General features: G+C 42.6%; 1 protein-coding gene across 1 annotated transcript in view; it reads left to right on the forward strand.

Moving 5' to 3' along the window:
• Positions 1–16,122, forward strand: part of LOC308080960 (transcription factor 15-like) — a 17,366-nt gene extending 1,244 nt beyond the window's left edge. The window contains exons 2-3 of the mRNA XM_080423101.1: positions 1,284–1,745; positions 15,608–16,122. Of these exons, the coding sequence (XP_080279227.1) occupies positions 1,284–1,745; positions 15,608–15,643 (498 nt within the window). The 3' untranslated portion in view covers positions 15,644–16,122. The remainder of the gene's footprint in view (positions 1–1,283; positions 1,746–15,607) is intronic.
• Positions 16,123–17,274: the final 1,152 nt, after the last annotated feature.

The following is a 17,274-nucleotide window of genomic DNA, read 5'->3' on the forward strand; positions in this document are numbered from 1 at the left end:
CCTACATGTATGTAAATTGGTACACACCTGTATCATGTCCCGACTTACAAAAAAGTCTCTTGGAGCCATGGTGTAAACCCAACAGGAAGTCAGACATTTTGAATTTAAAGTAGCGTTTTAGCCCATTTTCTGCCATTTTCACGGGTCATACTTTAACAAACTCCTCCTAGGAGAATGGTCTGAATAACTTCAAACTCGCTGAGCGTACACAAGAGACCTTAACGACGAAAGGTTGTCTAAAGCGTGACTTTTCATATAACGGCGTGACCGTGGCGAAGCGTCAAACTTCCTTGTTTCACTGGCAAAGAGGAAGTGAAAATAGCCAATCTACAAGGTCATGTTTTTCATTTTGTCTATGTAGCTTTTGAGTAGATTGCCATGTAGACTTGATGGTGGTGTCATTGGAATCAGATCAGAGTCCTTGTCTTTCATTGATTTAACTTGGCTCCACCCCCTTTTCTGATTGGTTGATATTTGTAAACACCTATATTTCGCCATAACTTTTGACCTGCTTGTCGTAGCCACTTGTAAGTGGCCTCATTGAACTCGGATTAGAGTCCTTGTCCTTAATTGTTGTTACTTAGCCCTCTTCTGACTGGTCGATATTCGATAGTTCCTATTTTTTGCTTTAACTTTTGAACGGTTTGTCGTACATACTTGTGAGTCGTGTCACTTGATTAGATTGAGTCCTTATCCTTCATTGGCGTCACTTAGCCCCACCCCCTATTCTGATTGGTCGACATTTCATAGTTTCTATCATTTGCCATTACTTTTGAACAGTTTGTCGTAGCCACTTGCGAGTGGCCTCATTGGACTCGGTTTAAAGTCCTTTTCCTTCATTGGTGACGTTACATAACTCCGCCCCCTCTTCTGATTGGTCGATAATATTTGATAGTTCCTATTTTTGCTATAACTTTTGAACGGTTTGTCGTACAGACTCGTGAGTCGCGTCACTTGATTTGATTGAGAGTCCATGTCCCATTTCCCCTATTTTAATCCAATATTTAATATTTTCTACATTTTGCCTTGACTTTTGAACAGTTTGTCGTACAGAGTCACAAGGCGTCTCACTGGACCCGGTTGAAAATCCTTAGCCTTCATTAGAGTTACTTAGCTCTGCTCCCTGTTCCGATTGGTCGATATTTGCCCCCAACGTGGACAGAGGTGCGAGGCCCCAGTCATCGCTGCTTGCAGCTTTAATTGTAATTGTATAATTGTAAATTGTTAATTAAAATTGTACATAGTAATTGTACATAGTAATTGTGTAATTGTGCCATGCGTAGGTGAGGGGAGCCCCCACCCACCACCACCACCACCAGAGGACGAGGAGGAGGGGGAGGGGCGGGGAGCGCCGGCACCACCACCACCACCCGGGGTTGGGCGGCGGAGGGGGCGGCGCCAGCAAGCAGCGGCAGGCGGCCAACGCGCGGGAGCGCGACCGCACGCACAGCGTCAACACGGCGTTCAGCGCGCTGCGGACGCTCATCCCCACCGAGCCGCAGGACCGCAAGCTGTCCAAGATCGAGACGCTGCGGCTGGCCTCCAGCTACATCGCCCACCTGGCCAACGTCCTGCTGCTGGAGCAGGACAGCCAGCAGCCCTGCCTGCGGTACCAGAGCCTCCTGCAGGGCGGCGCCACTGAGAACAGCGGCAGCAACAACAGCAGCACCGCCACCAGCATCGCCAGCAGCACAGCCGCCCTGAGACCCATCTGCACCTTCTGCCTCAGCAGCCAGAGGAGACAGGTAACCATGCTTCTGTTCAGTCATTACAACCAGAGGAGACAGGTAACCATGCTTCTGTTCAGTCATTACAACCAGAGGAGACAGGTAACCATGCTTCTGTTCAGTCATTACAACCAGAGGAGACAGGTAACCATGCTTCTGTTCAGTCATTACAACCAGAGGAGACAGGTAACCATGCTTCTGTTCAGTCATTACAACCAGAGGAGACAGGTAACCATGCTTCTGTTCAGTCAGTCATTACAGCCAGAGGAGACAGGTAACCATGCTTCTGTTCATTCAGTCATTACAACCAGAGGAGACAGGTAACCATGCTTCTGTTCATTCATTCATTACAACCAGAGGAGACAGGTAACCATGCTTCTGTTCAGTCATTCATTACAACCAGAGGAGACAGGTAACCATGCTTCTGTTCAGTCATTCATTACAACCAGAGGAGACAGGTAACCATGCTTCTGTTCATTCAGTCATTACAGCCAGAGGAGACAGGTAACCATGCTTCTGTTCATTCATTACAACCAGAGGAGACAGGTAACCATGCTTCTGTTCAGTCAGTCATTACAACCAGTGTTGATTTCGTCGACTAGACCTACGACGGAAAATGTTGGTCGACTACCTTTTTTCACTGACGAAAACTAAATAAAAACTAAATAAAAACTAAATAAAAACTAAATAAAAACTAAGCTATGATGACTAGAACTAAGACTAAATATATTGACAATTTCTGCAACAAATAAAAACTAGACTAAAATGTTAACTAGTGGAGAAGAGATCCAGTAGATCTAAGACTAGTGGAGAAGAGATCCAGTAGAACTAAGACTAGTGGAGAAGAGATCCAGTAGAACTAAAACTAGTGGAGAAGAGATCCAGTAGAACTAAGACTAGTGGAGAAGAGATCCAGTAGAACTAAGACTAGTGGAGAAGAGATCCAGTAGAACTAAGACTAGTGGAGAAGAGATCCAGTAGATCTAAGACTAGTGGAGAAGAGATCCAGTAGAACTAAGACTAGTGGAGAAGAGATCCAGTAGATCTAAGACTAGTGGAGAAGAGATCCAGTAGAACTAAGACTAGTGGAGAAGAGATCCAGTAGAACTAAGACTAGAGGAGAAGAGATCCAGTAGAACTGAGACTAGTGGAGAAGAGATCCAGTAGAACTGAGACTAGTGGAGAAGAGATCCAGTAGAACTGAGACTAGTGGAGAAGAGATCCAGTAGATCTAAGACTAGAGGAGAAGAGATCCAGTAGAACTAAGACTAGAGGAGAAGAGATCCAGTAGAACTAAGACTAGAGGAGAAGAGATCCAGTAGAACTAAGACTAGAGGAGAAGAGATCCAGTAGAACTAAGACTAGTGGAGAAGAGATCCAGTAGATCTAAGACTAGTGGAGAAGAGATCCAGTAGAACTAAGACTAGTGGAGAAGAGATCCAGTAGAACTAAGACTAGAGGAGAAGAGATCCAGTAGAACTAAGACTAGTGGAGAAGAGATCCAGTAGATCTAAGACTAGAGGAGAAGAGATCCAGTAGAACTAAGACTAGTGGAGAAGAGATCCAGTAGAACTAAGACTAGTGGAGAAGAGATCCAGTAGAACTAAGACTAGTGGAGAAGAGATCCAGTAGAACTAAGACTAGTGGAGAAGAGATCCAGTAGATCTAAGACTAGTGGAGAAGAGATCCAGTAGAACTAAGACTAGTGGAGAAGAGATCCAGTAGAACTAAGACTAGTGGAGAAGAGATCCAGTAGATCTAAGACTAGTGGAGAAGAGATCCAGTAGAACTAAGACTAGTGGAGAAGAGATCCAGTAGAACTAAGACTAGTGGAGAAGAGATCCAGTAGAACTAAGACTAGTGGAGAAGAGATCCACTAGAACAAAAATGTTATGTCATTTTATGTTTGGTTGCACTCGGGTGTTGTGCTCTGAAAATAGCCGATCTACAAGCTCACACCGCGTCGCAGCGCGTCGCAGCATGTCGCAGCGCGTCGCAGCGCGTCGCAGCGCGTCGCAGCGCGTCGCAGCGCGACGCGTTGTGCAACCAAGTGTAAAATCAGGCATTACGATGCCTGATTTGAATTTTGGCGATCAAGTCATCGCCAAAATACATTTTAGTCGACTAAATCAACTGTAGATTTAGTCGACTATAACTAGACTAACAGTAAAACATTTCAGATGACTAAAATATTCAAAAGATTCAAAAGACAGAAAACGTAATCAAAGTTTGTTGTCAAAACGTTTACAACCAGAGGAGACGATGGTAATGATGCTTCTGCTCGTTCAGTCATTAAGTAGAACATGTGAGTACTTTTTCCACCACTGCTCATTTGACAGAATCCTGCTAATGAACAGAACGAGCAACAAAGTCATCTGAAGTTCAATTATTTTCCAAAGCCCAGAGTGTAATAAAGTGTAACACGTCAAAACCGTGTTTTCAGTGTTTACGCTAGATCATACATGGGCAACTGGCGGCCCGGGGGCCACATGCGGCCCCTACCTTCACTTAATGCGGCCCCTACCTTCACTTAATGCGGCCCCTACCTTCACTTAATGCGGCCCCCACCTTCACTTAATGCGGCCCCCACCTTCACTTAATGCGGCCCCCACCTTCACTTAATGCAGCCCCCACCTTCACTTAATGCGGCCCCCACCTTCACTTAATGCGGCCCCCACCTTCACTTAATGTGGCCCCCACCTTCACTTAATGTGGCCCCTACCTTCACTTAATGTGACCCCTACCTTCACTTAACACATCGACCGCCAGAGGTTAATCTCATAATGTACTCACCAGTGCCAAGGTGTTTTTGTTGTTTTTTTGTTTTTTTCATGTCGCCATAGATCTTGTTAAAATCCTTAAGATTGAGATTGAGCCGGTCTGTTTACATCCGCGAGATCTCCCTGTATCTCCCAGTGAAGATCGCGTGTCAAACGGGGTATCCATGTTGTAGTTAGAGCGGATTACGTTAAACAGTGAAATGCGAGGAGAAAAAACTACAGGAAGAGAATTGAGTTTCAGTTTCGTCTGTAGAACGAGGGCGGACGTGATCGTCAAAACCGGATCCCAAATAATTCCGTTTCCGGTCATCAAACCGGAAACGGAAGTGGATCAAAAAAATTCCGAAAGCGCACCCGGACCGCGCATGCGCGAAAAGACCGCAGCCCGTAGGGCTACGGTCTCGGCGCTTAACAGTTGGATTTAACGGACCGTAGGACTACGTTCTTGGCGGTTAATGTGTTAATGTGACCCCCACCTTCACTTAATGTGGCCCCTACCTTCACTTAATGTGACCCCCACCTTCACTTAATGTGGCCCCCACCTTCACTTAATGCGGCCCCCACCTTCACTTAATGCAGCCCCCACCTTCACCTAATGCGGCCCCCACCTTCACTTAATGCGGCCCCTACCTTCACTTAATGCGGCCCCCACCTTCACTTAATGTGGCCCCTACCTTCACTTAATGTGGCCCCTACCTTCACTTAATGTGACCCCTACCTTCACTTAATGCGGCCCCCACCTTCACTTAATGCGGCCCGCAGGTTAATATCAGAATAGTGATTATATTATTGATTTCAGCTGTTATGATTCCAAACATGTAAACATGACCCACTTTAATTACTTCAGTCTATATTAGTAGCCTTTTTTATGCCCCATGTATTTGTATTTAAGTTCATAAAGTTAACATAAGTAACTAAATGCATTTGAAATTAAATAAAAATGTTACTTTTCAGGATTCCAATTAAAAAATAGCAGATCTACAAGCTCAAATCACATCGCAGTGTGAAACGTTTTGAGCTTGTAGATCGGCTATTTTTGCTACTTTTGTGTGACATAGAATGGTAGAGTACGGCATTTATTTACGAAAAAAGTAAAAACACAGAGATAAGAGGTGTCTGCCTGACAGTATATATAATGTTGTCCCTCTGGAGTGAGTGTGTAAATATAGAGGTCCTCTACATCATTAAACAGACAGTATATGTAATGTGTCTCTGTAGTGAGTGTGTAAATATAGTGGTCCTCTACATCATTAAACAGACAGTATATACAATGTGTCTCTGTAGTGAGTGTGTAAATATAGTGGTCCTCTGCATCATCAAAGTTGCATCAGGCCTGCGCTAGATGGACCCATCCCCGTCCGATCTAATGTTAAAGGATTTAGAGTCTCTGCTTTCTTGTTTTTTTTTCTTTCTGCGTTTTTGGTGAGAACAAGCTATATTCAACAGCCACTATAACCAAATAATGACACGCTTTTCCCCCCTGATAGAAGCAGAGACACTCCTCCGTCCTTTGCGACACTCCGTGTGTTGATCATCCTGGAGCGAAATATTCTGTGGCTTCTTGAAAGGTCAGTAAAAATGCTCAAAAACGTTGGCACTGTCTGCAGACTGTTCTGAAAAACCCTGGCAGTGAATGAGTTAACACATTGGGTGCCAAAACCGTATATATACGGTTTTTCAAAAACTGACGTTGAGTGCCAAAACCGTATATATACGGTTTTACCTCTTTTCATTGGATTACTGTACATTGGTCCCTAATGCAGCCTCTCACTGAATTTGGTGCGGCTACATGAAAGAAAACCCCCAAATGCACGTGATCGAAGTCATATGACCAAATCTTGGGCTTTAAAAAGAGGAGCAGCGCGCCGCAGTCCTCCTGTGCATTCCAAACTTTGTTTTGAAAGAGCCATTGCGAGTGAGAGAGAGACCAGAGACAGACAGACAGACTGAGAGCGAACAAGTGAGTGAGGGTGAGTTTGAGTTAGTGATAGTGATAGTGATAGTGTTATAGTTTAGATATATAGATATAGTTTAGATAGATAGATAGATAGATTGATTGAGAGAGTGATAGATACATTTGATTGAGAGAGTGAGTGATAGATAGATAGATAGATTATAGTTATAGTTATAGTTGTAGAGTGAGAGATTGTATTGTGAGGTTGAGTGTTGAGTTTATTGTGAGGTTGAGTGTATTTTGTATTTGTATTGTATTGTAAGCCTAGTGAGCTATTTTATTTTGGGTTAGAAAGGGCGAGGAGGTTATAGATTTAGCGGAGATAAGTGGAGAGATAGTGAGGGTTAGTGGTGAAAAGATATAGAAAGGAGAAAAGGAGTATTTATATAGTAGGTTTAGAGGGGCGATACTGTAGATCTATAGGTGAGAGATATAGATTTATTTTATTAGCGTAGTTATGTCAGCAAAGAAAGGGAACGGCTCTAAGCGGCGCGGTGGTCGACAGCCGTCCGGGGGTCCGCCGCAACAGCAGAGGACCATGCGGGACTTCTACGCTCCCCGTACGAGTGGAACAGAGCCTCCATGTATTCCACCTCCAGTGGGCCCTGGTGGGGCCGGTTCTGTGGTCCAGGACCACGATCACCATGATGAACCGGTCATCATGGTGACTGCTCCTCGTCGGAGTTCAAGGAGGAGGTCGTCAGTACATCTCCCTGATGCTTCAGGGAGCGATTTAGAGGATTCATCGTCTTCCATTTCAGATGACGACTCTGATGAGTGGGAACCAGCAGCCAGTGGTAAGAATACATACATTTTATCGTGTTTGTGTGTATTTGATGGGTTATCTATTCTAGTTGATATTACGGAGAAAACTTGTCTGGAAAGTCATGTCTGGGTTGTTGCCAGGTCTGCTTATTGTAAGCCACTATGGGCTTGTTTTCTCTGTAAAGCTGCTTGTAAAATGGTTGCGAACTTGCGATTGTGAGCTTGTTGTTAGGCTACAATGTAGGTGAATCGTATGTCTATCAAATATGGTTTTATTGAAAGGCAATCCATGGTTGGAGTTTAGAAAGAGAACGTCGGCGGGAAATGACGATCTACGGCTTGAATTGTATTATTGTGAATGTGATTTTCACGGCTATTGTCCAGTTTTGAAGCGATCATGTGGCCAAATGACTATAGGCCAGATGGGCACTTGAAACGTAGTTGAAAATAGCCGTGACAATATTTATATAGTCTCTCCTTTTGGCATATAGTCGCTGCTTTTGGGCTTGTTTATATAGACCTGGTTGCTTATTCCTATCCCAAGATCTGGCAACAAAAATTAGCAGGCCGCAGCTAGGGCCACAGTTATACCGAAAGAAGTTTCTGACAAGAGAATTGTGTCTATTCTTACCAGAATAAACTGTCAACAAAGAGACGCAGATCAACCGTTACACTCACTGTGTACTATAGACCCTCCCACTCTAAGTTATAGGTTCATTTACTATAGCCTGCTACTGATGAGATGAAAATTATGTATTCTGTATACATATGCTTCTGATCTGTATGATATTGATATGACAATTTAGCCTATGTACAATGACAGATGCAGGAGGCTAAACTATGTATTGTGTGGGGCAATCATAAAAAATAGCAGATATACTAGTGTCTACCAGAAGCTAGTTGTGAGCTTGTAGATCTGCTTTTTGTTATAGCAGGTGCAAAGCTCCCTCAAAGAGAATGTCAGGTCATATAAACAAAAATACTTTTGATCCTGTTCTCCTGTAATGAGTTCATGTAAACAAAATGTCCTTTATTCTGCTTTTTTTTGGGGGGTGACCCCCCCTCTAAGACAGCTTCAAAGAGATAATGTCAGGTCATGTAAACAAAACGGAACAACACCTTTGCACCTGTTCTCCTGTCACAAGTTCATGTAAACAAAATGTCCTATTCTGCTTTTTTTTGGGGGGTGAGCGAGCCCCCTTCTAACCAGCTTCAAAGAGCTAGAAGGTCAAATTATCTAAACAAAAAAACAATACAGCTTTGATACTCTTCTTCCTTTGATGTAATCTTACTATGGAGTGCCTGACCTAAGAACATATGCATCTCTCATCCCTCTGGATAAGTGTTTATGCCTGAATATATTTGATGTACTGTATTCTATGATCCTATAGCACACTACACTGTCTCTCTGTACAGAGAGACAGTGTAGTGTCTCAGTAAACTATAGGATCATAGAATACAGAGACAGTGTAGCTTCTCAGTAAACTATAGGATCATAGAATACAGAGAGACAGTGTAGTGTCTCAGTATGCTACTATGAGATGCCTGACAGAACATATGCATTTTATTTGCTAACTAATTGTGCTTATTGGAAGTCCCTCTGGATAAGTGTTTATGGCTAAATAGATTTGATGTACTACACTGTCTCTGTATTCTATGCTCCTATAGTTTACTGAGACACTACACTGTCTCTCTGTACAGAGAGACAGTGTAGTGTCTCAGTAAACTATAGGAGCATAGAATACAGAGACAGTGTAGCTTCTCAGTAAACTATAGGATCATAGAATACAGAGAGACAGTGTAGTGTCTCAGTATGCTACTATGAGATGCCTGACAGAACATATGCATTTTATTAGCTAACTAATTGTGCTTATTGGAAGTCCCTCTGGATAAGTGTTTATGGCTAAATAGATTTGATGTACTACACTGTCTCTGTATTCTATGCTCCTATAGTTTACTGAGACACTACACTGTCTCTCTGTACAGAGAGACAGTGTAGTGTCTCAGTAAACTATAGGATCATAGAATACAGAGACAGTGTCTCTGTGTAGTACATCAAATCTATTTAGCCATAAACACTTATCCAGAGGGACTTCCAATAAGCACAATTAGTTAGCTAATAAAATGCATATGTTCTGTCAGGCATCTCATAGTAGCATACTGAGACACTACACTGTCTCTCTGTATTCTATGATCCTATAGTTTACTGAGAAGCTACACTGTCTCTGTATTCTATGATCCTATAGTTTACTGAGACACTACACTGTCTCTCTGTACAGAGAGACCGACAGTGTAGTGTCTCAGTAAACTATAGGATCATAGAATACAGAGACAGTGTAGTACATCAAATCTATTTAGCCATAAACACTAATCCAGAGGGACTTCCAATAAGCACAATTAGTTAGCTAATAAAATGCATATGTTCTGTCAGGCATCTCATAGTAGCATACTGAGACACTACACTGTCTCTCTGTATTCTATGATCCTATAGTTTACTGAGAAGCTACACTGTCTCTGTATTCTATGATCCTATAGTTTACTGAGACACTACACTGTCTCTCTGTACAGAGACACTGTCTCTGTATTCTATGATCCTATAGTTTACTGAGACACTACACTGTCTCTCTGTACAGAGAGACAGTGTAGTGTCTCAGTAAACTATAGGATCATAGAATACAGAGACAGTGTAGTACATCAAATCTATTTAGCCATAAACACTCTTATCCAGAGGGACTTCCAATAAGCACAATTAGTTAGCTAATAAAATGCATATGTTCTGTCAGGCATCTCATAGTAAGATTGTTTATGCCTAAATGGATTTGATGTACTTATATTGACCAAGTGTATTTTATCTTAGGCTCCGACACGGAGGATGAGCTGGAGGATGAGGCTGGTGCTGCGTCTGTGTATCATCAGCGTGGTAAGTAAAGACATTACAACAGGAATAAAAATGATTCATTCTAAGGTGTGGACGAAATCAAGATTATGTTATCATGATTGCTTATGTTACCTTGTTGTCAGTACATTATGTTGTTTATATTATTCTATTCATTTTTCTGCTCTATGATACATTTTAGTTTACATGATGTAGAGCCAAGATGTCTCTCCTAGGCCTGATGGCTATTGTTTATAGTACAGCTTGTCCTTGTAACATGACAGTATAGCCATGTTCTGATTACTTGTGCTCTTGGCAGAAGGGTTGTACAATCCTCCATCGTCCACAGCCTGGGGGTGAAATTAGTTGATTTCATTTTTTGTAAATCATATTTACATTTCATATTTTACTGTGATTACAGACACACAGTCGAGGGGGGAGGAGGAGGAGGAGGAGGAGGAGGAAGACGAGGAGGACGCACCTGTAATGCCACCTGTCAGCCGTAAACGAGGTAAGAACTTTGTCTGTTGTCACACTGAGCGCTCTTTTACCACACAAATGACAAATATGTATTTTACGCAGGGGTCATCAATATGTCCGTACACGGACACATGTGTCCGTGGCAAGACTTTGCCTTGTCTGTGCCAAATGGTTTTTGTTTTTACACACCATTTATAGTGTTCTTATTTTGATCATAAACCCAATTACTGAAAGTCAGTCTCCAGGTTTTCTTCAGAATATGTATGACACTGATTTACTATGACACCATGTATTGAACAATTTATTTTCAAGGACCCCCATAACTCGAGTTACGGGTCCATTTGGTTCCATTTGTACACACTCAGAGTTACAGACCTGTAATGGTCATTTAGGGCTAGCTCTTTGTGTTTGTCTATATTCTATGTCCATGGCAAAAATAGAATTTTGTCAAATGTCCACCACAAGCCAGCATGGCGATGACACCTGATGCTAACGTATGCATTTCTAATTTCCAGGTGGTGGCAGGCCTCGTAGCGGCGCAGCACCTGAGCTTGTGTGGTCTGAGTCAGCAGACTCTTGGCATCCGAAGGACATCCCTTTCAGTGCTGGGACTCCAGGTCCTCGGAGCAGGGCCGCTGACCTGCAGTCTGAAGAACCTGTGGACTTCCTGGAGCTGCTCATCACAGATGAGCTGCTTGAGCACATCGTGAAGCAGACAAATCTGTATGCCAAACGCAGTGTACCAAGCACCCTGCCATTTTCCAGAGGGCATGCATGGAAGAAAGACCTGACAGTTGTGCAGCTGAAAGAATTCCTGGGGCTTTTGTTCCTCACAGCACTGATAGGGAAGCCAAAGATTGCTGACTATTGGCTCACTGATGAGATCCGAACCACTCCCTTCTTCCACAAAGCCATGTCCAGGAACCGGTTCCAGCTCATCCTGAGTAACCTCCATTTTGACGACAATGAGACGATGCACACTGAGGACCCGCTGTGCAAAGTCCGCACAGTCTTGAACACCTTGCTGGCTAACTTCCAAGAGATGTTCCTGCCAGGCAAGAACATTAGCATAGACGAGGGAATGCTGTGTTGGCGAGGGCGGCTTTCTTGGAGGGTTTACAACCCAGCTAAGCCCATCAAATACGGCATTAAATCCTACATCATGTGTGATTCGGCCACTGGGTACATGTACAACATGAAGCCGTTCTGTGGGGAGAAGGTGCCCCTGCAAGCCACCATCACTTTCCTCCTTGGTGACCTAAAAGGTTATGGTTTCCATCTGTTCATGGACAATTACTACAATTCAGTGAAGCTGTGTCAACACCTCCTTGGTCTTCAGACCCATGTGTGCGGGACCCTACGCACGAACCGAGGGGAGCCACCAGCCATCAGGAATGCCAAGCTTCCCATTGGGTCAACCCTGATGCGTCACACGGACGACGTCATGGTGGTGGCATGGCATGACAAACGGATCGTGAAGATGATCACCACACTCCACCCACATGAGACGACCAGTGCTTTCCAGTGGAGGAGGGAGAAGAAGAAGAAGGGTCAACAAAGGGCCCCCAGCCAGCACGTTGAAATACAAAAGCCGAACTGCATCGTCGAGTACAACAAGTACATGAATGGGGTCGACAAGTTGGACCAAAATATCGCGTACTATCTATTTGTCAGGAAGACATGCAAGTGGCCAAAAAAGTTTGTAAATTATCTGTTTCAGATTAGCTTGTTCAATGCCTTTGTCCTGTTCAAGGCAAAACATCCTATGGGCACTGCCAGCTGTACAAACTTGAAGTCCTTCATCTACCTCGTCATCAAATCCTGGACCTCCCTCAAATACCTTGGGGAGGAGGGCCCCGAGGAGGAGGAGGAGGAGGAGGAGGGGGCGGCACCTGCACCACCACCACCTGAGGAGGAGGAGGAGGAGGGTGCGGCACCTGCACCACCTGTACACGACCCACGGTGGAGGGCACCAAAAGAAGACCCCATGAGCAGGCTGAACAGGATCGTGACCGACCATGAACTGGTCAAATACCCTCCAACCAAAGGAAAAAAAAAACCTCAGAGGGCATGCAGGATTTGCATCCGGAAAGGCATCAAAACAACAAAAGACACAAGGTATATGTGTAAAGGCTGTAAAGTCCCCTTGCATGTTGAATGTACAACACTGTACCACTCCAAAAAGAACCTCACTAAATGGTAGAATCACAGAATGCCCCTTTTTTTTGTTGCCTAATGCATATTTTTGCTTATTATTTTGTATTGATTGGCCTAATGCCTACTTTTAGCCTAATGTATAATTTGTTCTACTAATCATAAGAAGCTCCTAATGCCTAATTGTTTTACTTTTTTTACTTTGCTGACTAAACTATCTGCTGTATATAGTGTGAAGTGTGCTGTATTATACTGTGAAGTACAACCTTGACCCTCTTATTTTTGTAATACTTTGCACTATTACTTTCCACTAAACTATCTGCTGTATATAGCTTGGAGTGAAACTTGTTTTCAATAATTATATTGTTATTACATATGATGCTGCTGCTGTCTGGTTGGAATCCAACCTGGACACAAGAAAGAACAATAAAGTACAACCTTGAACCTTTGACATTTGATTTATTGTTATTGTAGTATTTGAAATTGAAATTAGATGCACTTGAAATACATTGGAGTGAAAACGAACCTCTTATGTTTTCTGTAATTATTCTATTACTATGCTGCTGTCTTGTCTGAAACCAAGGTTGATGTATTATTTATTATTTGAGAACTTTGAAATTGAGTTTGAAATAAACTAAACTGTGGTACAACCTTGAACCTCTATTTTTGTAATACTTTGCACTATTACTTTACACTAAACTATCTGCTGTATATAGTGTGAAGTGTGCTACTTGGAGTGAAACTTGTTTTCAATCATTATTACATATGCTGCTGCTGCTGTCTGGTTGGAATCCAACCTGTACACAAGAAAGAACAAAGTACAACCTTGAACCTTTGAAATTTGATTTATTGTTATTGTAGTATTTATTGTGATTTGAAATTGAAATTAGCTGAACTAGATGCACTTGAAATACATTGGAGTGAAAACGAACCTCTTATGTTTTCTGTAATTATTCTATTATTACTATGCTGCTGTCTTGTCTGAAACCAAGGTTGATGTATTATTTATTATTTGAGAACTTTGAAATAAGCTAAACTAAGATGCACTTCAAAGAGATTGGAGTGACAACGAGCCTTTATGTTTCCATATCATTATTCTATTGTTATTACCCATAGGAGTGAAAACGAACCACAAGTATTTTCAAAAGCGTTTTTTTTTTCTTTTCTCTAAAGCAACTACTATTGAGATGACTACTGTCACTGAAGGCAAAAAAAAATTATTTTTCAAAAAAAAACTGGAAAAAAAAGATTTACTAAACTGGCCATAACTCTGATTCTAGAGAAAAGGTGCTGTTTTTGGTGAAATCAAGCTGTATTCAACAGCCAATATCTCAAAAACAGAACATGCTATCAACTCACTTTTTTTCCCTGGTTAAAGTAGAGATTCCAATCTTTCTTTTGAGATCTTTGGTGTTTACATAGCAATAGCACAGAACATTCTGTGGTCCTTGAAAGATGAGTCAGAAAGCTCAAAAATGCTGGCACTGACTGTACATTATTTTAGAAACCCTCTGGCACCCAATGTGTTAAGTAAAAGTATCAATACTGCAATGTAGAAATACTCTGTTACAAGTAAAAGGCCCGTGTTCAAAATGTTACTTGAGTACAAGTACAAAAGTATTGGCATCAAAATATACTTAAAGTACCAAAAGTAAAAGTACTAAAATGTTTGAAAATAGCAGATCTACAAGCTCACAACGCGTCGCGATGCGACGCGTTGTGAGCTTGTAGATCGGCTATTTTCAAATAGCCTAGGTATAAAATAGGGCTAAAGTGGTTAATGTATGTTTTATAAACGGAATAATTTATATCTGCAAAGTAACTAGTAACTAAAGTTTTCAAATAATTGTAGTGGAGTAAAAGCACAATATTTGCCTCCGAGATGTAGTGGAGTAGAAGTAAAAGTACTGAAAATTGGAAATACTCCAGTAAAGTAAAAGTGCCTCAAAATTGTACTTAAGTACAGTACTTGAGTAAATGTACTTATTTACTTTCCACCACTGCAAATGAGGGTGAGGCCACATGGACAAAAAAAAAGTCTTCTTTCCCAAACAATAGCATACATTTCAGAGTACATTTTTCGGATCGTATATAGAAAGACTTGATGGTGTGTGTGTGTGTGTGTGTGTGTGTGTGTGTGTGTGTGTGCGCGTGTGTGTGTGTGTGTGTGTCCGGTGTTCTTCCGGGTCGCGGTGTGTGTGTGTGTGTGTGTGCGTGGACGCGCATTGCATCTATAAATAGCCAGCAGGTGGCACTGGCCGGCTGCAGCACATAAATATTATGTCACAACCTTAAAAGCCTTGAGAGGTTCTACTGCGTCATGTGACAGGACGCCGAACACAACAACATCCAGGGTGATGGGACAAGCTCTGAGTGTGGTTCTGGAAGGCAGATCAACCTTAACAGCACGTCCATGTTTCAACCTTCTACGTTTGTTCTTTTTTTGCTAAATCATTGCCCCGTTAATACATCAGGCATACGACAGCAGCACACACAAGTAGAGAAGATAGCAGATGTACAAACTCACTACAGGGTATGGAGGCGATGCCACACGTTGTGAGCTTGTATATCAGCTTATTTTTGCACTTATTTGTTTGTTGGAACCGACGGTTCCGGTAGGAGAGGCAAAGAGTCTCCTTTGTGTCTCCTAGCGGTACCGCTGAAAAAAAAATATGAACTATCCCTTTAGCTTGCAACTAAATAACTACATTGGATCCATTGACAGGTTCTTTTTTTCTCCATTTCCTGAAAAGTAACAGTTGTTTCAGCCTGCCAGACATACTGTGTACTCACAGTATAGAATGTGTGTAGAGCCTACATGTTGTGTCTGCTCGTTTTGTTTCTAAAAGAGCATTTTCCTTTCCCTTCACAGCTCAGAGAGGGAGACAAGCACTCGACAGCCGTGTGACCTGCCGACCTCACCTCCCCCCCCCTCCCCCCACAATGTTTACATGTAACTGACGGTGTGACTGAAGTCTCATCAACTGTCAAACTCTCTGACTGGTGTCTATATATAATATATATACACAGTTTACTGACAGCAGGACTTCTTTATCAGAGAGAAGTTACACTGAAAATGCACTTTGTGTTGGCACTCCTTTGCTCCATGTTTTGGTGGAGCTGCAATCTGAGCCACATGTGTAAAGTTGCACCTGACTGACTGACTGACTGACTGACTGACTGACTGGCTATTTTGGCTATTTCGGTCGGCCTCTCCGGCTCTCCAACTAAAGAGGGGGGAAAAAAGCGAGGCCTTGCCGCCTTGCGTCACACGGTCGTAACTTAACACAGACGGATGGAGCGAGCGCTCCGCTCGCCTCATGCCGGGAGGTCGAGGGTTAAATCCTAACTTCTCGGTGGAAGCTGAACCTGACGCTGAACTCTGCTTGAAGCACAGATCAGGTCGTTACTCTCAGGGTGTTCCGTCACCCATTTCGGATGCTGTGTCAATGCACTGAAATGGGACGTTATCGCGTGTCATCAGACTATTGATTGGCGAGATACTGACCTACCCACGGGGCTCAGTAGGTGTTGTGTATAAAGTATACAGAGTACACAGGAGGCGTGCCTTCTCAAGCCAACTTGAGCCACGAGCGGTACCACCGAGATAGAGTTATGTACCGATAGAGTCATGTACCGATATGTACCGATAGAGTCATGTACCGATAGTCATGTACCGATAGAGTCATGTACCGATAGAGTTATGTATCGATATAGGCACAGAATGGTAAATCATATTTTGAGGTGAGCGTTTGTACCAACTTTCATCAACCCACAGAATATCGACAAAACACCTACTGAGCCCTGTCGGTAGGTCAGTATCTCACCTACTTAGACCAATCAATAGTCTGATTAAAGGTGATAATGTCCCTTTCAGTGCATTGACAGCATCCGAAGCCGGTGGTTTTGTTTTGTGGTTGTTTTTTATTCTCCCCCCCCATGTTAAAGGAGCACTTATCAACCTTATCCTCCCTAATGCTCATAAGATGACATCTATGTATTGTCTATGGACAGTTCAGAAACAGCCTTTTCCTCTGGAAAGATAATGAATCTAACGATGATGTCACTGGTAGGCAGGTTTCTGAACGGTCCACACAGTGAGAAGACGTGGTGTCATCTTATGATGAGCGTTAGTGAGGACCGGTTATATGAAGAAGGGTTTTTAGAACGTTTTGTTTGTGGAAAAAAAACGTCATTTAACCACTTTGACGAGATCTTTGTTTAAAAGGAGGAGGTTGTACAGCTGGTAGCCACGATGCAACACTACTTTATTTTAAAAGATAATAAACTGCACAGTATAGTCTTCCTATAGTCTACCAAAAGGCCAGAGGAAGACAATGTAATACTGTTCAAATATTGGTTTTAAAAATTGTCTTTTAAAATAAAACAGTATTTGCATGGTGGCTACCAGCTGTTAAACCGTGTTGTATCTACCATGTTTGCTGAATGAAACTGCAGGAAGCTAAAACAAACAGGCAAAACAAGCTAAATATTTGTTGCACTTCGTTGAACTGGCTTTTAGGAACGACTCCATTATAC

This window comes from Gymnoscopelus braueri (assembly GCF_963280865.1).
Source record: "Gymnoscopelus braueri genome assembly, chromosome: 24".
NCBI lineage: Eukaryota > Metazoa > Chordata > Actinopteri > Myctophiformes > Myctophidae > Gymnoscopelus > Gymnoscopelus braueri.